Source organism: Lynx canadensis, chromosome A2 (assembly GCF_007474595.2).
Source record: "Lynx canadensis isolate LIC74 chromosome A2, mLynCan4.pri.v2, whole genome shotgun sequence".
Lineage (NCBI taxonomy): Eukaryota > Metazoa > Chordata > Mammalia > Carnivora > Felidae > Lynx > Lynx canadensis.
In genome coordinates, this window is record NC_044304.2 from 108,004,433 (window position 1) to 108,030,313 (window position 25,881).

The 25,881-nt window shown below is 34.0% G+C and overlaps 1 protein-coding gene across 1 annotated transcript in view; it reads right to left on the reverse strand.

The window, feature by feature from the left end:
- Positions 1-5,475: 5,475 nt before the first annotated feature.
- MEOX2 (mesenchyme homeobox 2) overlaps positions 5,476-25,881 on the reverse strand; it is a 66,578-nt gene continuing 46,172 nt past the window's right edge. Inside the window, exons 2-3 of the mRNA XM_030308045.1 lie at positions 23,769-23,941; positions 5,476-6,998 (exon numbers count right to left, since the gene is read on the reverse strand). Coding sequence (XP_030163905.1) covers positions 6,771-6,998; positions 23,769-23,941 — 401 coding nt within the window. The 3' untranslated portion in view covers positions 5,476-6,770. The remainder of the gene's footprint in view (positions 6,999-23,768; positions 23,942-25,881) is intronic.

The window sequence follows — 25,881 nt, forward strand, 5'->3', positions numbered from 1 at the left end:
GCAATCCAGGCCTTCCTAAAGAAGGAAGAAAGGTCTCAGATACACACCCTAACCTTACACCTTAAAGAGCTGTAAAAAGTAAAGCAAATAAAACCCAAAACTAGCAGAGGACAGGAAATAATAAAGATTAGAGATCAATGAAATTGAATCAAAACAAACAAACAAACAACAAAAAAACAGTACAACAGATCAATAAAACCAGGAGCTGGTTCTTTGAAAGAATTAACAAAATTGATAAACCCCTAGCCAGTTTGATCAAAAAGAAAAAGGGAAGGACCCAAGTAAATAAAATCAAGAATGAAAGAGGAGCGATCACAACCAACACAGCAGAAATACACAGTAATAAGAGAATAATATTATAAGCAATTATACGCCAATGAAATGGGCAATCTGGAAGAAATGGACAAACTCCTAGAAACACATAAACTACTAAAACCAAAACAAGAAGAAATAGAAAATTTGAACAGACCCATAATTGGTAAATAAATATAATTAGTAATCAATAATCTCCCAAAAATCAAGAGTCCAGAGCCAGATGTCTTTCCAAGGGAATTCTACCAAACATTTAAAGAAGAGTTAACATGTATTCTTTTGAAGCTGTTTTTAAAAGTAGAAATGAAAGGAAAACTTCCAAACCATTCTATGAAGCCAGAATTACCTCAATTCCAAAACCAAAGACCCAACTAAAAAGGAGAACTACAGACCGATTTCCCTGATGAACGTGGATGCAAAAATCCTCAACAAGATACTAGCCAACCGGATCTAGTAACACTTAAAAAGAGTTATTTACCACGACCAAGTGGAATTTATACCTGGGATGCAGGGCTGGTTCAATATCCACAAAAACAATCAATGTGATACATTACATCAATAAAAGAAAGGACAAAAAACACATGATCCTCTCAATAGATGCAGAGAAAGCATTTGAAAAAATACAGCATCCTTTCTTTATAAACACCCTCAAGACAGGAGGGATAGAAGGATAATACCTCAAGATCATAAAAGCCATATATAAAGACCCACCGCTAATATCATCCTCAATGGTGAAAAACTGAGAGCTTTCCCCTGAGGTCAGAAACATGACAGTGATGTACACTCTCGCCACTGTTATTCAATAGTTTTGGAAGTCTTAGCCTCATCAATCAGACAACAGAAAAGAATAAAAAGCATCCAAATGAGCCGGAAGGAAGTCAAACTTTCACTCTTCGCAGATGACATGATACTTTATATGGAAAACCCAAAAGATTCCACCAAAGAGCTGCTAGAACTGATTCATGAATTCAGCAAAGTCGCAGTATATAAAATCAATACACAGAGATCGGTTTCATTCCTATACACCAATAATGAAGCAACAGAAAGAGAAATCAGGAATCGATCCCATTTACAATTGCACCAAAAAACCATAAAATAAACTAGACTACACCTAACCAAAGAGGAGAAAAATCTTACACTGAAAATTATAGAAAGGTTATGAAAGAACTGGAAGAAGACATTAAAAAATGGAAAAACAATATTCCATGCTCCTGGATTGGAAGAAAAAAATATTTTTAAAATGTCAACACTACCCAAATAAATCTACATATTTAATCCATTCCCTATCAAAATAACACCAGAATTCTTCACAGAGCTACAACAAACAATCCTAAAATTTGTATGGAACCAGAAAATACCCCAAATAGCCAAAGCAATCCTGAAAAAGAAAACCAGTGCTGGAGGCATCACAATTGTGGATTTCAAGATGAATTACTAAGCTGTAATCATCAAGACAGTATGGTACTGGCACAAAAACAGACACTCAGATCGATAGAACAGAATGGAGAACCCAGAAATGGACCCACAAACATATGGCCAACTAATCTTTGACAAAGCAGGAAAGAATATCCAAATGGAATAAAGACAATCTCTTCAGCAAGTGGTGCTGGGAAAACTGGACAGCAACATGCAGAAGAATGAACCTGGACCACTTTCTTACACCACACACAAAAATAAACTCAAAATGGATATAAGACCTAAATGTAAGATAGGAAGGCATGAAAATCCTAGAGGAGAAAGCAGGCAAAAACCTCTTTGACTTCGGCTGTAGCAACTTCTTACTCAACAAGTCTCCAGAGGCAAGGGAACCCAAAGCAAAAATTAACTACTGGGACCTCATCAAAATAAAAAGCTTCTGCACAACCAAGGAAATAATCAGCTAACCTAAAAGTCAACCAATGGAATGGGAAAAGATATTTCCAAAGACCTATCAGATAAAGGTTTAGTATTGAAAACCTAGAAAGAACTTATCAAACTCAACACCCCAAAAGCAAATAACCTAGTGAAGAAATGGGCAAAAGACATGAATAGACACTTCTCCAAACCATACATCCAAATGGCTAACAGACACATGAGAAAATGCCCAACATCACTCATCATCAGGGAAATACAAATCAAACCACAATGAGATACCACCTCACACCTATCAGAATGTCTAACATTAACAACTCAGGCAACAACAGATGTTCACGAGGATGAGGAGAAAGAGGATCTCTGTGCCTGCTGGTGGGCATGTAAACTAGTGTAGCCACTCTGGAAACAGTATGGAGGTTCCTCAAAAACTTAAAAATAGAACTACCCTATGATCCAGCAACTTCAGTATAGGTATTTATCCAAGGATACAGGTGTGCTGTTTCGAGGACACATGTACCCCAATGTTTATAGTAGTGCTATTTACAATAGTCAAAGTATGGAAAAGAGCTCAAATGTCCATCAACGGATGAATGGATAAAGAAGAGGTAAATATATACAATGGAGTATTACTTGGCAATCAAAAAGAATGAAATCTTGCCATATGCAACTATGTGGATGGAACTGGAGGGTATTATGCTAAGTGAAATTAGTCAGTCACAGAAAGACAAATAACATATGACTTCACTCACATGAGGACTTTAAGATACAATACAGATGAACCTAAGAAAGGGAAGCAAAATATAGAAAAACACGGAGGGGGGACAAAACAGAAGAGACTCAAATATGAGAGCAAACAGAGGGTTGCTAGAGGGGTTGTGTGAGGGGGATGGGTTAAATGGGTAAGGGGCATTAAAGTAGACACTTGTTGGGATGAGTACTGGGTATTATACATAGGGGATGAATAACTGGAATATATTCCTGAAATCATTGTTGCACTATATGCTAACTTGGATGTAAATTTAAAAAAAATTTAAAAATTTAAAAAAAACATAAAATTTTTATTTTTATAATTTAATTTTTGTGTCTGCCCTTTAATCTCATCATATTATCCTAAGAAGAGCCTTTATTGAATTTTACAAGTAATTACAACATTTATTTTATGTAATCACTCAAGAGTGTATTAAAACTGTGGTTGGGATTATTTTAAGAGCATTTAGTTCTTAAAAAAAAAAAAAAAGAAAGGAAACTCAGGTCTTAGGTCTCTGAAAAGGAAAATATAGACTGACAACCCTAGATAAATATGGGAAGTAAGGGGTAATTGGGGTCATTCAATAATGAGTTAAAAATTTGTGGATCAGCTTTTGGAAAAATTTTGTAGTGTTCATCTCTCTGAATCCTGCTGGAAAAATTGCTCTAACCATGATTCTATACTATTTTCAGAGAAAGGTATTTTCATGCTATTATAAATTTCCACAGAGCTACAAGTTCTGAGACAGAATTACATGTAATGGGCATTATGGGAAAACATACCCTGGCAAGCCAGGATCCCAGTGTAGAATAAAAACAAGTAGAGTTCTTTCAGATTTTGCTATTTCTGGGGTATTTAAACTTGATAATACATAAGAATATCTTAAATTTCCTCAGAAGATTTTAATTCTAGAATGGTGTTGAGGTATTATCTACCAAACCTATGTACAACTTTTAAGATAGAAGCATACAAAAATACTCCGAAAAGATAGCAAGTTTTAATTAAAATTAATCTAGACTGCTTGCTTATTTGTCCATATGTTGTCATTGTGCTAACATGTTCCAGCATCTTATCTGGTGATCATTTAAATTATTATGAATAAAATGATGCCCCCTTTCGGTCAGCCAGTGGTCTGTCCCGCCTGGTGATTCTTCATGGTTTCTGGAGTCAAATTTCATACATTTTAGAATAGCTTTCAACTCTCCAAGAGTCCACAATACAAATGCCTCACATTTCCTAACTGCCATAGATATTCAGAGTCACTTTTTCCTACTTCATTTGTCACACGAAAGTATAATTCTTATATCTTTCTATTTGGCCACAACCCTTAGTTCTCTAGCTACTCCTAAGCAGTCTTTTCCTCTTATTTCTGGAAATTATTTTTCTGCCAAAATGAATTAATCTCCACTTTGTCCCTATTGAACTCAATTCGATTTATATCTTCCCACTTCTCCAATTTGTCAAGATGTTTTGAATTTAAATCTTAAAATAAGAAAGTCAGTCCACCCAAGTAGATGTCATCAGTACAAACACACTTTGTATGGACTCAAGTGATTGATAGAAGAGTGTTTGCTTCATGCCTGGAAGGTGTCAATCTGAATGGTCTTTTCCCCCCAAAGTTAATTCAGAAATACTGCTAACTGTGGTGATTACATTACACAAAGGGAAAAATTTGATGCCAACAGTCTAAGTTTTTAAATTTCTGGGGCGCCTGGGTGGCTCACTCGGTTAGGCGGCCAACTTCGGCTCAGGTCATGATCTCACAGTCTGTGAGTTCGAGCCCCGCGTCGGGCTCTGTGCTGACAGCTCAGGGCCTGGAGCCTGTTCGGATTCTGTGTCTCCCTCTACTGATCCTCCCCGTTCATGCTCTGTCTCTCTCTGTCTCAAAAATAAATAAACGTTAAAAAAAAAATTAAAAAAAAAATTTCTTCAGTACTTATACATACCATGCTAGACTAAGTAAATTGAGATTAATCAAATCTATTTGTCAGTCTCACCATTCTAAAGAAAATAAAATTAATAAAGTTTGGAATTTTACTGATGACGTTTCTCTATTTCTATTTCAATTAATTAGTGGGGAGAGGGAGTTACTGGAGATTTCCAAATATTTTATGTACATATAGAACAAATGAAAAACAGTATTATAAAGTTATCAGTAAAACTTAGTATCCAATGTATGTTTATAATGCATGAAACAAAATACATTAATAAATCCTAAATATTCTTACATTGGTAATGTCCATAAATTTGGATTAGCATATTTAGCTTATTTTCATATCAAAAACTCTGGATATTTGACATAGAAAACAATCATTGGATTCATATCTATTATATGTAAGTTTCAAAAATGTAGGACTATTCCCTTCCTCATAACAGTGAATAATACTACTTTTTCTCCTTCCTTTATCTTCAATTTCATAAAATACACACAAAATCCATTTCGCATATGCTTCAAATCAGAAAAGTCACTTAATATATACGTGTTCTTATATGCTTTTTGATTACTCCAGGATTTATTGGTTTTTTTCATAATAAACATTTCAGAAGCCAAAAGGAACTGTAGATGATTCATTTATTATGATCATCTGGATATATACAATGCAGATGAATTTGGAACTTTCTTAAGTGTTTACATCAAAACCTGTACAATTTAGAAAATCACAGTAGGGGAGACCAAAATTATTTACAAAGGGTCATTTATTAAACACTTTTTTTTTTTTTTTTTACAAAATACAAAGATTGTTGTTCTGCATGAATACATCATATATGAAAAAATAATGTTTTACTGAATCTAATTTGAAGACATTCAGAATTTTATCTTCTACCAACTTGAGGAGTCAATTTTGCTTTGCAACTTGTCCAATACCATCACCAATCAAGGGAAATATTTTTCTTGTTAATTAAATCATACAACAGCTAGCATTTTCAAGAAATAAAATCAGACAAAGTCTGTCATACAAAGCTCTTTCTGCAAGTTAACTGATTTGCCTATGATCCTAATTTTTTTTGTCAAGCTATAAGATAGGAAGAATTGAGGAGCTAGGTAAGTTTTATAATAATGTATTAGCAGCAGTTGATAGAAAATGCAACATAAGATTTGTTTTGTCTGTGGTACAAGAATATGTCCTATCAGACTCTAATGTATTTTTCTCTACTTGAACACAAGTAAGCATGTGCTGATTGTTTCTGGGATGACAAAATGCATAAACAGACAGGAAGCTGGTTCTGGTTGTCATCATAAGTGCCTATTTTCATCAGCTAATATGAATGCGTTGCTAAACTTAGTGAAGACAGGAAAATGACTTAAGGGTAATATATACAGAGTTAAAATACATTTTTTATCCACTTAAGAATGATTTCAGGCACTGTGGCTATTCAGGATAAAATGTTTCATGGTTTGTTCTCGATAGCAATTTAAGTGTCAGTGCAAGCAAAAGCAAATACCTGCCCACTGTCATACACATGACCTTGTACATCTGGAATGTTCAAAGCAAGTTCGTCTTCTGCATCTTCACTCTGGAGGCATCTTGAATTAAAAGGTCTCATAGTTTGCTCTTGATAGCAATTTAATTTTCAGTGCAAGCAAAAGCAAACATACCTACTTACTGTCACACACACGACCAACACATCTGGAACAGTCAAAGCAAGTTCACCTCCATCTTCACTGTGGAAGCATCTTTAATAAGTGGCACTTAGTGTAAACCCTCTATAAATCATGAAAACAGACTGGAGATGCCTGAATTTAATAATAATTAAAAATCACTGTCATAGTCATCTCTCTGTGTAAACGATGTTTGAGTAAGGCTTGCCATCACGACATTTCTTTCCTGAGAATGGAGCTGATCCTCTCTGTATATCATAAGTGTGCATGCTCTGAGCTGTGGTCACTGTCGTGGCTGTCTTCATTTGCTAGAGAGTCCCCTGTTTGCTGGAGGGTGGCTGCACCAATCCCCGAGAGCTCGGAAGGGAGAAGTGTTCCCTTTTTGACATTCACCAGTTCCTTTTCCTCGAGCTGCAGCTCTCCTTGCTGCCCTCCTTTTACTCTCTTCCATTTCATGCGCCTGTTCTGGAACCAGACTTTCACCTTAACAAAGAAAAGGAACAAACAGAAGAAGAAAAAACAAGAAAGAAAATGAAATGGCATTTTCCCCTCCTTTTCTGTTGTCAACGAAAAATAACTCCTCAAAGACTTAGACAAAGACACTGTGAAGGACTGAATATGAAAATAAACCAGCACTGAATTTATCAGATCCCATACTGATGATAGTGATTTAAACCTCCAGAAGATGCACACAAAGTACTCTATTTGTATTTATGACATACAGTATTAAAAAAATAGATGGGAAAGAATGCTGCCATTTTGGGTTGCTCAAGGTACTTGGCTTTATAAAGAGTATCTATGAATCTCAGCCAACATTTTAATAGTTTTCTTGGTCAAACATTTTTTCTTCCCAAGTCCTTGGATTTGACATCCAGCTATCAATTCCTGAACCAATCTGAAACATACTCAGAGAGCTACTGGTGAAGCTACATCTTAAAGGACCATTCTGGGCCACTGCAGCCCGCTACTGCATTCACAAAGCTGTATGTGACCGTACCACCGGTGTGAGTTCATCTTATAAACTATGTATCATATTTTGAACTCTCTCTCTCTCTCTCTCTCTCTCTCTCTCTATATATATATATATATATTATATACATACAACTAAATACACGTGTATATTTCACATCAGCTTTGTAGACATAAGTTTTCCTTCTAAAATTTAATTGAATTTGCCTGATACATTAAAGTTTTATATATATATATATATATATATATATATGGTATATGTATATATATATATATGGTATATGTATATATATACATATGGTATATGTACATATACCATATATATATGTATATATATACATATGGTATATGTACATATACCATATATATATGTATATATATACATATATATATGGTATATATACATTTATATCATAAAACAAAAAATTAAATAAATATACATTAAATGACATTTATTTTCAGAACCAGAATAATATTGGCACATTTTATCTTCTTGTTTTAGAGGAACTTTATGTTCCTTTCACATTGCATTTCTCATCATTATGTATTCTTGTAAACTGTCCCTTTTACATTTCATTGATCTGTCTACTCCATTCAAAGCCTAAATTTTATGCTTATCATCTCCAGTCCTTCAAATAAAAAAACCAAACAACACAAAGTATTTTTCACAATATGTGACCTGAAAAAGTACTGTGTAATTTTGCTTGTCTTTTAGGTTTATCCAAATGGAATGTTTCTAACTACATCCTTCTTGATCTATCCATGTTGATTCGAGAGACTGCAGTCATTCATTCTTTATGATTGTATACTATTCCACTGTATGAATATACCAGTTTATCCACTTTTCTGTCCATGGGCACTTGAATTCTTCCCCCCCACCTTTTATAAATGATGATACTATAAACATTTTTGCATTTGTGTTCTGAGAAACATATGATCAAACTTCTCTGAGTATATATCCAGGGTTTGTATCAATGGGTCACAGGGTATATGATCATTCAACTTAACATGATAATACAGAAAAACTGTTTTCAAAATTGCATCAATTTATCCACTGCTGTCACATATACACATAGAGTCCAGAGTGTAAAAGTTGTTATTGATCCACATCTATATCAACATTTGGAGTTATCAATTTTTATCCAATATAATGACTATAAATGTTATCTTACCATGTTCCTATTTTGCATTTGCTGATTACTAACGAGTAAAGTATATTTAAAATGATGCTTAAATCTTCTTTTGTGAAATCCCTCTATATGCCGTTGGCATTGAAGTCTTCTTAAATTAGTTTTATTCTTTATAGACTTTTAAAATATATTTTGAATGCTAATTTAATGCTTTGTGCTTATATGGCTGCTACTATTTTCTCTCAATTTATAGTCTTTTTCGTTTCCTTAGAGTGTCTTTTGATGCTCAGAAACCCTAACTTTTAAAATACTCAAATTTAGTGGATGGAACTGGAGGGTATTATGCTAAGTGGAATTAGTCAGTCAGAGAAAGACAAATATCATATGACTTCACTCATATGAGGACTTTAAGAGAAAACAGGTGAACATAGGGGAAGGGAAACAAAAATAATATAAAAATAGGGGGGGGACAAAACAGAAGAGACTCATAAATATGGAGAACAAACTGAGGGTTACTGGAGGGGTTGTGGGAGGGGGGGATGAGCTAAATGGGTAAGGGGCACTAAGGAATCTACTCCTGAAATCATTGTTTCACTATATGCTAACTAATTTGGATGTAAATTAAAAAAAATAAAAAAGAAAATTAAAAAAAGAAATAAATACTCAAATTTATCAATTGCTATCATTTTTATGTCTTCATTAAGAACCCTCTTTCTGCTGAGGCCATTAAGATATTTTTCTAAGTCGTCTTCTATGACATTTAAGGTTTGCTTTTCACATTGAAGTGTTTAATCCATGAAGTATTGATTTTAGTATACAGTGCAAAGATCAAATTTTACTTTATTCTGTATGGATAACAAATTGCCACAAAACCATTAATTAAATAGTCCACCCTTTTTCTCCTGTGATCGCTATTTCAACTATGTCATAAACCAAGTTTCCATGTATGCTATAGCCTTAATTATTAAATTTCATAATAAGTCTTTATATCTGGTAGAGATAGTTCTGTTTTAGTCTACTTCATGAATGTTTTCAATATTATCCATTTTCATTTAAAATTTTTTTAATGTTTATTTCTTTTTGAGAGAGACAGAGATAGACTGCAAGTGGGGGAGGGGCAGAGAGCGAGGGAGACACAGAATCCAAAGCAGGCTCTAGGCTCTGAGCTGTCAGCACAGAGCCTGATGTGGGGCTCAAACCCACAAACTGTGAATTCATTACTTAAGCTGAAATCAGATGCTTAACGACTGAGCCACCCAGGCACCCCAGTCTCCATTTTCATTTTAGGAACAATATTAATTTCTGTAAATGCACAGTGCTAAAAAGAAGGTGAAGAGTAATATATTAAATTTCCAAAAAAGTGTATTTATTTTAGTGGAATTCAAATCACAATACTCCATAAAAATTGGTACAATTTCCTCAGATGTTTCCACCAAAAAAAAAAAAAAATTACCTAAGACATTTCTCAACTGCATTTTCATTGGTCTATGAGGCCATAACTGAAATTTTATATCATACATTGCTCATTCTTACTTCAATCCATTAGGGAATTAAAAAAAATAAGAAAATGGTGAAAAAGATTGATTAAGAACTCAGAAAAATGAAAGAAGAATGACTAAAAACTGGCTGATGGGGGCACTTGGCTAGCTCAGTTGGTAGAGCATGCAACTCTGATCTTGGGGCTGTGAGTTGGAGTCCCATATTGGGTATAGAGATCACTAAAAAAAAAAAAATGAGTAAACTTTAAAAACAACAACAAAAACTAGCTGATGGATGTTCAGGTGTTATTACTTAATATCAAAACGATGAGCGGTTACCTTTTATTATATACCTATTTAAGGCTAGACAACTCTACTATAAGTATGGTTTATGTAATATTTCTAATAGTCACAATTTTTCCAGATATCTTTAACATTATTCCTATTTTATAGATGAGGAAGTTGAGACGCCAAGGTTAAGTAACTTGTTTAAGATTACACAGAGGGGAAAATGTGGTGCCAGAATTTAAATCTGGGGGTAGTTTGGCTTCAGACTGGACTTTTGTTGTTGTTGTTCCTGTTATATTTCAAACCCCTACTTTTTAAGTAGTTAGAATACAAAAGTAAAGCTTATAAAGTATGTGAACTCCATCCATATGATTACTATCATTCATGTAATTCTCCTACTCGATATAATTAGGTTTGTAAATATGACACTATTTCCTGTACTATAATTTAGGTAATTATACTACTCAATTTAATTACCTTTGCAAGCTTGACATTGCATGTTGCATTAGATCTTTTCCACATGAGTTGGGTTCTACTCCTGGCTTCACTTCTGAGTTTCTGTGTGAATTTGAGAAAATTATACTTCTCTCTGCCCCAATTTTCATATTTGTAATATTGGAATAATGAGCCTTTCAAGATTCTCCATAGGGACATTTTCTCCATGGACAATTCCAGATGGAAGAAACACATCATCATCATTGTCACCAAGAGCTGAAACATTCAGTCAAAATAATCTTGGCAGAAAATGGGAGGAATACGTTTCTTTTAAAATCTACACTTATTTCCTTTTCTGTGAGAAGGGATACAGTAATTCTATAATAACAGTATAAAACCTGTTATGTGCAATTCTAAATGAGAAAAATGTAAGAATATGGTATTGATTTTAGAGACCGTATAGGCTATTTTGTGTTCTTTTCTATGTTACCATGTGAAATTTTGCCATTTCTTTTTTTTTAAACAGACTGATAAAAGACTTTCATAGTATTCAATGGTAGCTATATATCCATACATAAAGACACATACATGTATATATATATATATATATATATATATATACACATATATATGTGTGTGTGTATATATATATATATGTGTGTGTGTGTGTGTGTGAAAGCATTTGATAATTATACAGTAATTATTTACTATTTTCTCTAGAGGTCAGATAACATATTTGATACCAAAACTATATGAAATTAATAACAAGACAAAAACCAGCAACAAATATATCATAGGTACATCCTATAAAAATAGAAAGGAAGAATGCAAAATATCAAAAGTCAGTGTGTCCAGATTTATTTTCTAATATACTATAAGATATTGAGGTGAAATGAAATGAGAGAAAGATTTTGGGGAAAAGCATATGTTTTTCTACTAGCATCACAGTATTGAGAGCAAATCTAAAAAAGCAATCCTAGATTATAAATCAATATTTCCATTAGAATATTAATACCACAGTTTTGGGCACCTGGGTGGCTCAGTCGGTTAAGCCTCCAACTTTGGCTCAGGTCATGATCTCACGGTTTGTGGGTTCGAGCCCCGCATCAGGCTCTGTGCTGACAGCTCAGGGCCTGGAGCCCGTTTCGGATTCTGTGTCTCCTTCTCTCTCTGCCCCTCCCCACTTGTGCTCGCTCTCTCTCTCTCTCTCTCTCTCTGCCTCTCCAAAAATAAAATAAATGTGGAAAAAAATTTTAAAAACCACAGTTTCAAAAATAAGTAAACAATAGTTTAATTTAGTATCACTTTATAATCCAGCTTCATTGGTTGAATTGAAAAAAAATAGCTTTTGTTTTGTTTTTTTTTTTTGTAAGTTAGCTAAAGCATAATCATTCAAATGCTTGACACTTCATTAATTTTTTTTAAATGTTCATTTACTTATTTTGAAGAAAAGAACATGAGCATGGGAGAGGGGCAGAGAGAAAGAGAGACAGAGAATCCCAAGTAGGCTACACACTGTCAGTCCAGAGACCCATATGGGGCTCAAACTCATGAACTGTGAGATCATGACCTGAGTTGAAATCATGAACTGTGAGATCATGACCTTAACCAGGTACCCCCTGACATTTCATTTTTAGAGACAAATATACTATTTATTTTAATTAAAGCTTACACGTGTGTTTCATATAATAATCTGCATTTATAAACTAGACAAAGTAAAGCTAATCTCCCATTTCCTTGGTGACTTTCAAGCTCCATTTATCTATTCATTCATATACTTGATAGTACTGAATGTTAGCAACAGCTAACGTTTTAGATAAAAACTGGATGGGGTTAGAGTGAGGAATGTACAAATAAATAAGATAAAGTCCCTAGGTATTCAGAGTCAAGAAAAGAGGCATGGTAAGTAACAGTTTACTGGCTCTATACGAAACCTTTGGTATAAGGATTAGCTTCATACTTTATAGAATATCTTTAAATTGGGGTGCCAGGGTGGCTCAGTCAGTTGAGCATCAGACTCTTGATTTTGACTCAGGTCATGATCCCAAGGTAGTGGGATCTCAAGGTCCGTGTCAGGCTCCATGCTGAGTGTGGAGCTTACTTGGGACACTCTCATTCAAAACGAAACGAAACGAAATGAAACATAAAATAAAATAAAATAAAATAAAATAAAATAAAATAAAATAAGGAATATATGTAAACTGTTGTTCTGGTTGGTATCATTGCTAATTCACTATTAAGAGATTCCCCTAATATTCCATGATATGGTATAGAACTCTACCCGTAGGCTCAATGTTCCTCTCAGTTTATGCTGCCACACAATTATTATAGCAAATTCTTTCCTCTGAGAATCTCGTGCTTTTGATGTTATTGGTATCTGAAATTTTTGTCCCAGTAACATGGAGTAATACTATAAGTTCTAGGATATTGGATCAACAAACATTTTGCATACAATTAAATCTGCTCATCTTGGAGCATGATATACAAATTCTGTGAGCTTTTATTATTTTGGGGGTCCTAAGCCAATATTATATTCTAGTCTACCATTTTTCTTTAAAGTACTAGATAAATGAAGTTTTGTTTTTTTTTTTTGTTTTTTTTTTTTGCTTTTCAAATATTTCCATTTTTAAGCTCAGATCTAAGGCAAGATTCCATATAAAGTGTGTATTGTCATGTTACGTAGTATGATTAACAACTCTGATAAAAATAAATTATCGGGCCACCTGGGTGGCACAGTTGGTTAAGCGTCTGACTCTTCATTTCGGCTCACGTCATGGTCTCATGATGATGAGACTGAGCCCCGTGTCAGGCTCTGCAGTGAGACTCTCTCTCTCCCTATCTCTGCCCCTTCTTTGCTCATACATGCTCTCTCTCTCACTCTCTCTCAAAAGAAATGAATAAACTTAAAAAAATAATAAAATAAATTCTTTATCCCAAGAATCTGAATTATGAAAAAATACTATTATTCATGAAATCAAACCATATGAACCAAACCTTATAGACTCTTAATATCTAGGCATGCAGGTATTTTTCAAAAAAATATTCATGTTAAAAAGTAACAAATATATAATAGTCTGCTGTATTATAGTAGTGAATAATTAAAGTGGTCAGTTATATACCTTACTTTTCAGAACATTTACTTATTAGGAAGAATTCTCACTTTTTATTCCTTAGTCAACAAAGTATTTAGTATTCATATTGTCTGGATGATCACAATACTATTTAAATAAACAGGAAACCATTTATTCCCATCTTGATTCCTTTTACTGAATAAAGCAGCCAAGAGATTTTTGCTGTGATTAATTTATTCAAATGATGTATTTCAGAATCTAGTAATCATATTTTTGTATTTAATAATACTGTGAGGATCACTGTTGCCACTTGGTAAACATTCATTTTACCTTTTTATTTAATTTATTTAGTCATTCACATTATATCCTTCTATATAAAAGTTCAAAATACCTGTCTTTTTAGGGTTCACAATATATCACGGCAGAACGCAAATGAAATATGTGTCTGCAACTGCCACACAATTTCCTAAGGTGGCCAGAGGCAAGGAGACTGAGAGAATGTTGAACTACCCAATGCTATAACCCATATTTATATAACACCATAAATATCTGCCCTTTGAAGAAACTATTGTAATACCAAACATCTGGACGAAAACGGACTATTTCAGTGACATATCTAGAGGTCTCTAAACATCTGGAATTTGTAGCTTTAATATTTCAAATGTTTTCATTAGTATCTGGGCACTTGAAATACACGGTCTAACAAACATTTGTTCACATATTTACCATGTGAAAACATGCAAAGAATAATTTTATAAGTACAATTTTCAGATTTAATCACATTGCCTGTGATTATATTTGGTCATGGCAGCTGATCTAGTAAGCCAAGGTAAATAGGCCCTAGAAAGACTTACCCACGTAATTCAGTGGCAAAGTCAGCAGTTGAACTGAAGAATTACAACCAAGAATGCTCCATAAGGTAAGCATGAAAAATGAGGAAAAGAAAGCTTCTTTACTCTTCCTGCCTGAATAGATTTATATCTTATACAGAAAAGGAATCCCTCAGCCATTTCCAAGAAATTCATGGGAGCAACCAGTTGACTGTCCTGTTTCTACAACCATGAAACATGGGGTTGGGAAGTGGTTGTTTGTATGTGTAGGAGGCTGAAGGGTATTAGGACATATTCCATGACTAAAGACCGAATTCTTGTTTGGAGGGCTGGTTTTGATGTTTATCCTCTATTTCAGCAATGAATCATTTCCTCGCCTTTATGATTTTCACTTTTGAAGCTCGTTTTTCTTCCCTCTTTAGAATGCTTGAGAATTAGGCTCACTAATTTAGTCATAAAACATTTACTATTTGGCGTATTTTTAAACAAACTGAATACACATCAGCTGTTGTGAGTCAAAAGCAAATTATATATTCAACAACAACAAAAAAACTTTTTTGAGGCAACAAATGAAATTCTCCATAATAAATTGTAATGTTATGGGTATTATTACAAGCCAACAGAACATTCTCCTTTCTAAAAATGCAAACCAAAGTAGCCATTCACATGATAAGTAAAATTCTTAGAGGAGTGATTCCTTTTAATTGATTTTTTTGAGAAATGTCACTATAGTAATAGATGATAACCACAATACCTTTTCTGCCATACCTAATGAAATTCAACTTAATGGTCTATTTCAATAATATTAATTTATAATCAAAATTCATTATTCCTAACCCTATTTTTCATACAGTTAAAAAACAGGTGTACCTTTGGTTATCTTAACTGTTTACCTAAGTATAGTATGACATATGACTTCTGCAAATTTGTGTGGATACTTGATATTTGACATTTGCAATCAAAACCAAATCAGGCACCTTTATCTTTTATTGTGTTAAAAAACTCCTGACTAGCAAATCTTTTCTGTATGGACTTTGTGTCTTCTGAGCCACAACTGGTACTTATTTTGTTCACACCAATGAGATCAACTAGAATGACAGTATTTGTTCTCAATATTTTGCCTGATCTCTGGGATGATATGTAACAATAGCTAGCAACATATCGCGGTCAGTATATACAATTTTGACTAACCGCCTCTTCTAACCTTTATCTAATTAAGTGAAATCTATCAAATATAAATATGTGGTTTAAACATAGGAGCACATTATTTTTAACAGGATACAAGAACAATGGGCAACTCCCTATGGTTCAATTTAATGAAATTAATATTCTGACTATTTCTAGACATCCTTAAGTTCATTATTATAATATATATAAGCCTTCACTATACTTGTCACTTAATTTTTTAGATTTAGGAACCACCTCCTTAGAGCCAGTATTATTTTAAGAATAATAGTAATTATTACTATTACATTCATATGCACTGACCACAAAAAAGTCAATAACCTTAACAACTGGAAATAGTTCAACACTTGAAAAAAAAAACTGTTCAGCATAAAAAATGAGAAAGAAAAATGATAAAGAGATGTGAAGTTAAAAATCTATTCTTTTTTTTAATGTTTATTTTTGAGAGAGACAGAAAGAGAGACAGACAGACAGAGGGAGGGGCAGAGAGAGAGGGAGACACAGAATCTGAAGCAGGCTCCAGGTTCCAAGCTCCAGGCTCGGAGGCTAACTCGGGGCTCAGACTCACCAACTGCGAGATCATGACCTGAGCCAAAATCAGACACTTAACCGACTGAGCCACCCATGTGCCCTAGCATTACACTTTAAATGGTGATCCTGTGATGCGGTGTATGTTATGTTTCAGAATGTTATTACTGATTTACTGATCAAGTATAAATTAATATATTTGTTTCTGTATGGAATAAATTGGGAAATAAAATATAGAAATTCTGAGATTAAACAGAGAATTATCCTTATGCTTTCATTATATCAGTTGGATGAATGCTCACAGCAAGAATCATAAAGGCTCACTTTATAGGTGAATATATAGATACATATACGCAGACATACATATGAATGTATGTGTATATATCCATTTATATACCTATATGTATATTTCTATCTCTATTGATCTAACAGCATTTAAAACTTGATTTTTTATATATTTTCAAGGCTATTTCAATAAGGGCGGGGCTTTATTTTTCTAATATTTTTTCTATTATTTCACATTTAGATATTTATATTTGTAAACTGTTAGAAATGAATTGCTTTTTTCTCAGTCTTCTACTTTATATAGGTAGTATTTCTAAAAATTGATTTGGGAGAGGGTTAAATAATTGATTTTTTATTTATAGATCTTGCTCTCTAATCGACTCATTCATTGCTCTTCTTATACCATAGAAGTAATGTTTTGTAGTATGTAAGATAGTTCTGATTCTGGCTTTTAGATTGTACGTTGTCAATATGCATTTCTTAGAAAAAAAAAAAACAGCAGTGCTCAGGCAATACCTCTCTACATTAGAAACTAAGATTCTGTCATGTTCCACCATCAACTCCTCTACCTTATGCTTCCCGCCATTTTTTCAGTAGGAGTCAACTCATATTTAATCTTTTAAAATGGCAGACACACCATGATTTAAACAAAGAAACATCTTACTGTTACTGCAGGTGACTGTTAAATACTACCTTAAGAAATGAGAAAATGTTCTAACATCATTGGCTACACAGGTAGTCTTGAATTACCTTGAACAGACAATATGTCTGGTCATGGAGAATAATTTATTAGCTAAAAAGTGTCCATATGAATTTACAGAAATAAACTTGCAAAGGACAGGGATTGTGTAAATTGCTGAGCAAAAGGCAAAACCACTGTTTATTTGGTACATGGAAAATTCTCCTTCATAGTGATCCAAAAAAGTCAATGCCTGTTTTGAAAATATTTGGCACTGAGCCATTTAAAGATTTATGAGTAACAAACAAAGCATAATCCTTCTCATTTCCACTAATGGAATATGACCCAACTAGGTGGGATTTTCCATTTATCTTGGCAGAGGTATCATGAATTCGGTCTGTTTATTCCAGTAATCTTTGCTAGTTTACAATTCTGCAACATTGCACCTTTGATTAGCTTTGTGAAATAAATGGATCCCCCTTTTTTTCTATATTTGGCAGCCTTAGCTGTATAAAAATGTCCATTTGTCACTCCTGTTATAGTTTCATGCAGCTGCCTTCCCTCCTCTTCCCACTGTGAGATATTAAAAAATTGGCAGGAGCTTTCTCCAAGTGTGCCTGGATGGATGAAAAGGCCAGAATAAGCATGTCAAATGTAAAAATACCTTGGGACAGGAGGGTCTTTAGACTAACTGGCTCTTCAAAATATTCCAAGTGGCTCTGCCAATTGAGGATTATTAGCTGTTGATTCAGAAGGGTATATAAGAATATGTTGTAAATTAGAAACTGTAAGTTAGAAGCTGGGAGATACTGGACTGATAACTTATACAAAAAATTATATAATTAAAAATATTTGAAGTTCAATTTTGTTCTAGTATCTCCATTTTTATTTGACATAAAATAATTTTATTTAATGTCTATATGCTAATGTGGAATCACTTTGCAGAATGAGCCTTTTTTTTTCTTCTTCTTTGGCCAGATGGAGTTCAAAGGGGATTATAGGCTCCCCTGATCTACAGAGGCACTGCATTACGGAAGACACAAACATAAGAATCTGACTTCTTTGTGAGATTTCAGAACTATTCTTCAGATAGGGGTTTGAAAATTCAAGTCCTGAGTGATATTTCAGGATTTAACATATCTTACTTTTTTCCTTAAGGGAAACCTAAGCATCAGAGTAAATCTTTATAATTACATGTATGTGACCTGTAATAAAATGTAGCAAATATATTGATTAGTGATTTATATCACTAAGCAAAGTAGGAGTATATACAAATAACTTAACAGTTATACATATGTATATTTCATAGGCAATTATATAAAATTCTTAGATGAAAGTACATCTGAATGATCCACTTGCAAGTAATGAACAGTAATTTTCCTACGGATTCGTCATGTGGAATCATGGCAGAACTTTTATGGAAGTGGGTAGCCTATCCTTATGTAGGCATACTTAATATGAAAGTATAGTATATTCATCTTCTTACCATTTTATAACTTTGCTTTCAAAGAATTACCTTATACAGTTTGTCTGTCATGTAACTAGAGAATCTGCCTATCTGACTCCCAACACAGTCGAGTGATTTGATTAATGTAATAACGTTTCCAACACTGTATTATGAATATGACTAGTACTACATGCCATAAAACTTTTTTAACAATTCATGTATTAGGCTAGACTACCGTGATGCAAGAATATTGATTACGCTAAGGTATAATAAAGCAATTATATTCCTGTTTCTTCATTATCAATGCATGAGTCATTATGCCTGAAAATAAATACGAATTTCTTTTTCACATAAAAAAAAAAAAAAAAGAAAGTACATCTGAAGATTACTTCCGATTATAAAGTAAGTTTCCATTTAGGAGAAAGTTATTTCCTTAAAACAATTCTGCCCTAAATTGTTGCAGCTTATTTAATATTTATTTTTCCCTTTACATTATATACTTATGAATTCTACCTTTGCATTTAAGTCTTGAAAAGCTTTTTTAAAGTCAATAAAAATATTTTAAGAGACTAAAGGTTCTATTAAAGTTAAGGAAAACATTGCACAATATGGAGTTAGATATAAGTCTCAGGTTATTTTAAAGTATTAAAAGATAAATCTTGCAGAATGGAAATGAAAAAAGTGCATGTCTATAATTAGAATAATTTTACATCTGGAAATCCTATAAAAGGAGTGTTATTTAAGAATATATAGTGTTAGGATATAGATTACATAGATAAACATGTATAGCATTAATACAAAATCAAAGTACTACAATTACTGTAAGACAATTAAAAGAAGATGAATGAAATGGGTTCAGTTTATAACTCTATGTTTATAACTTTAAAAGCCCAACCTTGAGAAAATAAACTGAAAATATCTCACTGGGACAAGAGTGCTGGCATATTGAAGGAATATGTTTTCAGACCTTTAAGAATATCAAAATTGATGCCTGACAGCATACAATATTTTTCTGATAAACTTAGCATAGTAAAATTCATCCCACAAAACATAAATAAAGCCTTCAGATTCTCAATTTAAGATACTGCATGTGCACAGAAGTCTAGGAATAAAGTGAACAGCTGGCACAACCAGGAACATTCTCCCATACAACTCTGTCATTCCTCTTTTGTGACATTCAACACTCATCACAATTGTTAATACTTGTTTGATTTTTGTCCTTCCATGACTTCTAGCAGAGACTTGTCTAGCTTATTTTAGCAAGATTTAATTTTTAGCATCTAGCTCAACAAATATTTGTATTACCAAACAGTTCACTATGTCTTGAATGGCAAAAAGTTTTCGCCCCTCTGGTTGACACTTGTGTTTTATAGTTTATGCTAGAAATACTTTCATATTTATTATGACATACAAACCTGAGTAGAAGCAAGAGAAGGTAGTTTTTGTTTATGTTTTCTTTTTCCTTAAGCAGGCTTCACACTCAGTGTAGAGCCCAATATAGGGGTTGAACTCAGAACCCTGAGATCAAGACTTGAGCTGAGATCAACCTCAGTTAATCAACTGAGCCACCCAGGTGCCCCGAGAAGGTAGTATTAATTTCCATTTTGTGCCTTAGGGAGATTGTTACTTGCCTAAGAATAAACAATTGCAATTAGAGAAATTTGTTCAAATTTTTATCATAATAATTCAATTTTTTTCTTACTAACAAATAGTGGCCCACTAAAGACTTAAATTTTTGTTATTGTTGTGAGTAAGAAAGTGTGCAAGCCAGGAAAGGGAACAGAGGGAATGAGAGAGAGAATCTTTTTTTTTTTTTTTTTTAATTTTTTTTTTTCAACGTTTATTTATTTTTGGGACAGAGAGAGACAGAGCATGAACAGGGGAGGGGCAGAGAGAGAGGGAGACACAGAATCGGAAACAGGCTCCAGGCTCCGAGCCATCAGCCCGGAGCCTGACGCGGGGCTCGAACTCACGGACCGCGAGATCGTGACCTGGCTGAAGTCGGACGCTTAACCGACTGCGCCACCCAGGCGCCCCGAGAGAGAGAATCTTAAGCAGGCTCCAAGCTCAGTGTAGAGTCCGAGGCAGGGCTTGATCCCACAACCCTAGGATCATGACTTGAGTTGAAATTACAAGTCAGACACAACCAACTGAGTCATACAGACACACCTAAAGACTTAACTTTGGGAATTTGGATTCCACACGGATACATCTCCCTTTCACATTAACTTGCAAAATTGTGAATAAAGATTTTTATAGGATAAAATTCTGTACAAAACCAAATTTAAGTTCTTCGCAAACCCAATTATATCTCAACTTATTTTTTTGCTATTTTTACCCCATAAAGGTATAGTTAGCTTGTTTTAGTAATGGCCTCCAACAAATGTTGCCTTCCTTCCATGTATCCATTCCCTTATATTGTCTCCTTCTACACTGAAACCGAGCTTGTACATTGGAGTTTTTTTTTTTTTCACTCCTGGGAATGCTTCCACCACCATTTGAAAAGTCCCAGGGAGCCTATTAGAAGAAGATGGAACCACACACAACAGAGACAAGCTGTCCCAGCTGAGGCTGTCTAGACCAACCAGCTCTACAAACCCACCAGGTGACTACAGCTCTATGATAGATCTAGGTAAGCCCAGCAGTATAACAACCCAATTGAGCCCAGTCAAAATCCCTGACCCACAAAATTGTGAGCAAATTAAATACTGGTTATTGGTTGAAGCCACTAAGATTTTTAAGTGCATTATTACATACAAAAAGCTAACTGATACAAAATTGATAGGGAACTTTAAAAAAAAAGGCAAAGATTAAAATTGTGTGTTGGGGGGGGAGGGGGGGACGCCTAGGTGGCTAAGTCCGTTAAGCATCCGACTTTGGCTCAGGTCATGATCTCACAGTTCATGAGTTTGAGCTACGCATTGGGCTCTGTGCTGACAGCTTGGAACCTGGAGCCTGCTTTGGATTGTGTGTGTCTCTCTCTCTGCCCCTCCCCTGCTTGCATTCTGTCTGTCTCTCGAACATAAAGATTAAAAAAGATTTTTTAAAAAGTGTGTATATAATTTTGCATATAATTGCACATCACTCTTTATCAGGAATAGCAACTCATGAAGAAAACGAAATATCCAAAATACCTTCAAAATTCTCAGGCCAAATTTATAGAATTGCTTCTAAAATGAAATTATTCTAAACCAAAGGTGAAACCTCTGCTTTATAATCAAATAACCACAGATAACCACAGCTATCTCTGGAATACCAAGAACAGAACCTTGACTTTTCTCTTGACTAAGAGAGTAGTACTGAATCCCATTATTTCGGTAGCTTGGAAGCAAATCCTTATTCGTTTTCTCTATGTATCATATAAAACATGGTTTCTTTTTATTGAATTCACTCTCTGTATAAATACATTAACCTGTAATTCCTTCCCTCCTTTATCTGTTCCCAGTTTAAAAAAAAATGGGGGAAAAAAAAGATGTCTGATAATGCAGATTTTGGATTCTCCTCTCCTGCGTGCCAAATGTTATACACTTATGGAGGGAACCTTGTATGTGAAGTTCAAGAGAAGGAGAATTTTGTGCTTCACAACGTAGGCACTAGTCATAATATTTAATAAAATATAAACTGCCAATAAATAAAACCACATAAAAGTGTTTCTCTCTATATTTCCACTACCCAGAAATATCCCACCAAAAGATGAAGCACAGAAATTAGCAGAAAGAAAGCAGATGATTTAAGAAATTGGATAAAATAACTTGCTCTCCTAAGATAGTATTCATTTGTCCACACCCTGTTGGTATTTCTTTGGTTCCAATGGGATCCCTAGAGGAGGTGCACACAGTGAAAGAGGAAATGAGACTCTAGTCCTGGGAGTGCCAATCATAACTGCACTGTCCATAAAGTTGTTTGGATTTGCCTTTCAGGAATGTTTTTCTAAAGATTAGCAACTGTTGACCATCAGTAGGCTAGATTCTCCCAGGGCAAATCAGAATCCATAAAAAGAATGCACTGGAAGCACTACTGGAGCAAATAAAATTCAAGAGAGAACCTAAAATTTAACTAATTAAACAGTATTTTTTAGGTTTTATCAACTGAGGTCGACAGATCATTAATAATTTCAGCGTTTTCTGAGTTGATGTCAGAATTTCTGGATTTTTGAGGCCAACCAATATAATTTCAAAAGTAGTTGGGAAATATTTACCAATAATCTGCATGCCCTTGCCCCCATCATGTCCCAGCCCCCTTGAACTTAAGTGGAACCACTGATGATTTCCGGGCCTTAGAGTATAAATGGAAGTGACATGGGTCATTTCCAGGTGAAAACATTTAAAGGTCAATGCATGAACTTCCAACTCTTTCTTACCTCCTGTGGTTAGTAAGGACACCACATGTCGAGATGCCAGAGAGTCAGACTGGGTCTGTGAGTGATAGTTTGTAATGTTGGACTTGTAAGTATGGACAGTGAGCAAATAGTGAACATTTTTGTTATGTCACTGAGGTTTGGGGGTTAATGTGTTATGGTAACAAACGTAGCAAACCCTGTCCTGAGCAATAGAGGAAACTAACATGGGGTTGCAGGCTTTCTACTATACCAAATAAGGAGATTTTAAAATTTAAGCAAACAAAATTGCTCACTATATGCCATCATTATATACAAGAAATAGTATTTTAAAAACAATTACAGAATAAAGAATAATTCCTTAAACTGAATAGATATAGTTTCCTATAGATATAGATATAGTTTTCCTAAAAACACTGCCATTTTATCCTTAATTTTGTCATTTTGCTGGGCCCAAATATCATGGAATAGAACACCTGTCTTCCATATGGTATTTAAGAACCACAAATCTAGATATTTCAAAAATGGCAAGAGAAGATTGTTGATTCAATGTAATTAAAAATTTCATAATCACAACAATATCCAACTTTACCTGTCTTTCAGTGAGATCCAAATTCACTGCTATCTCATATCGCCTCAGTCTGGTCAGGTAATTATGATGGGCAAACTCTGCTTCAAGTTCTCTGATTTGCTCTTTGGTAAAAGCTGTCCGTTCCTTCCTGGGTTTGCTATTGACTTCTGACTTATAATTTCCTTCCTGGGAATCTGAAAAAAAGAAAAAAAGTAAGAAAGAAGTAGATTTGCTTCATTCATTCAAATGTATTCAATCACAACATTCATACCAGAAGCATCTATTGAGTAACTCCTTTTTTCAGGTACTGTTAGAAATGGGAAAAATACAGCAAAGATAGTTAAGACTGATCTCACAACAGGATAAGACACACTTCTTATTTTTCAATCTACGCTCATGTGACTCACAGCCTAAATTCCAAAATATGAACAAAAAATTTAATTGCTCCGGGGCGCCTGGGTGGCGCAGTCGGTTAAGCGTCCGACTTCAGCCAGGTCACGATCTCGCGGTCCGTGAGTTCGAGCCCCGCGTCAGGCTCTGGGCTGATGGCTCAGAGCCTGGAGCCTGTTTCCGATTCTGTGTCTCCCTCTCTCTCTGCCCCTCCCCAATTCATGCTCTGTCTCTCTCTGTCCCAAAAATAAATAAAAACGTTGAAAAAAAAATTTAAAAAAAAAATAAAAAAAAAAATTTAATTGCTCCTAATATGCTATTATAATGAAAAGATCAATATATAAAATAAACCATTTCTAGGAAATAATTTTAAATATAAATTTATGTCTAATAAGTTGTTTAACATATATACAGTTGGGATCTAAGTACGATTAAATTTTGTAATTCCTAAAAAAAGTGTTGACTTAGTTTATGAACATTTAAGCAATTTAAATGTTTAGCAACTGGACCATAAAAGTCAGTTCAAGCTCAAAGCATACATATGAATGTGTTCTACTGATCTTTTAATTTCCATTTAAGTTCAGCCTCTTCAAGTACAATAGCATTGCTATTCTTTAATTTTGTACAATAAATATTCCAATGTGGAGTCTATAAATAAAATTGTGTTCATATAACTCAAAATATGCAAAGTATGTTAATGTTTTTTCATCATATATGAGATAAACATAAGATGCACAACACCTAACAAAAGCTATCCAAACACCAAATCTTATAATGCCATGTAGAAATAATAATAATTTAGGGTATATTATTCCATGTTTCTTCCTAGTAATTAATTAATACATAATTAACATATAGTATTTCACTTATCCTCATCATATCCCTGAGATGTATGTTAGAAGACATTCTTAATATACCGAAGAACACATTGTGTGCCTATAATGCAAAAAAATTCCACGTGTTTAAACGAATAACAGGTAATTGAACCAGCTCTAGTGATTCATGTTGAATCTACCTTCAGGAAATGGCAACATAACAAGGTAAAGTGGTGTGTTTGTGCTCCCTTAAAAATCACTTCAGTTCTCTATTTTTGAGCATGTACACACAAATTGTGATGTCTTTATCAGATGGAAGTACAACGAACTCTTCTTGAGCACAAATGAGACAATAAAGGAAAATGATGGTTAATCAAAGATTACGAAGAGTGACATTTTATTTTTTAAATTGACAAATGTAATATGGTATACTTTAGGAAAGATCTTTTTGGTTAACATTCAAGGGCAAGAAACATTTGTTTCTTCATTCAATGATGCTTAAATATGCTAAGTACTATGTGAATTTATATGTATGTAGTTAAATATGTTAAGTACTATATATAATTAGTATTTAATACTAATTTAATATAATATACATATGTCAGTGTTCTTTTCTGTCTGTCTGGAAAGTCCAACCAAAGTCAAGAATTCCCTGCATAGTGGGAATCCGCTAGACAAAGTGCTCTAATGTGAACAGTTTAGTTCTGATTCTTTCTAGAATCTTGTTTGGCCAGATGTAAAGCTGTGTAGATCCAATAATAGCAGCAGCTACAGAAAGCCTGCATCAAAATATTGGGACACTGGCCATTACTTTGCTTCTGAGGGATCACAGAGTATGATTCACCGATGCAGTGGTGCAGTCAGAAATTCCTCGGATTTCAGTGACCACATTTCTGGGCTTACCCCTGTGTGGACACTTACTCCTGTGT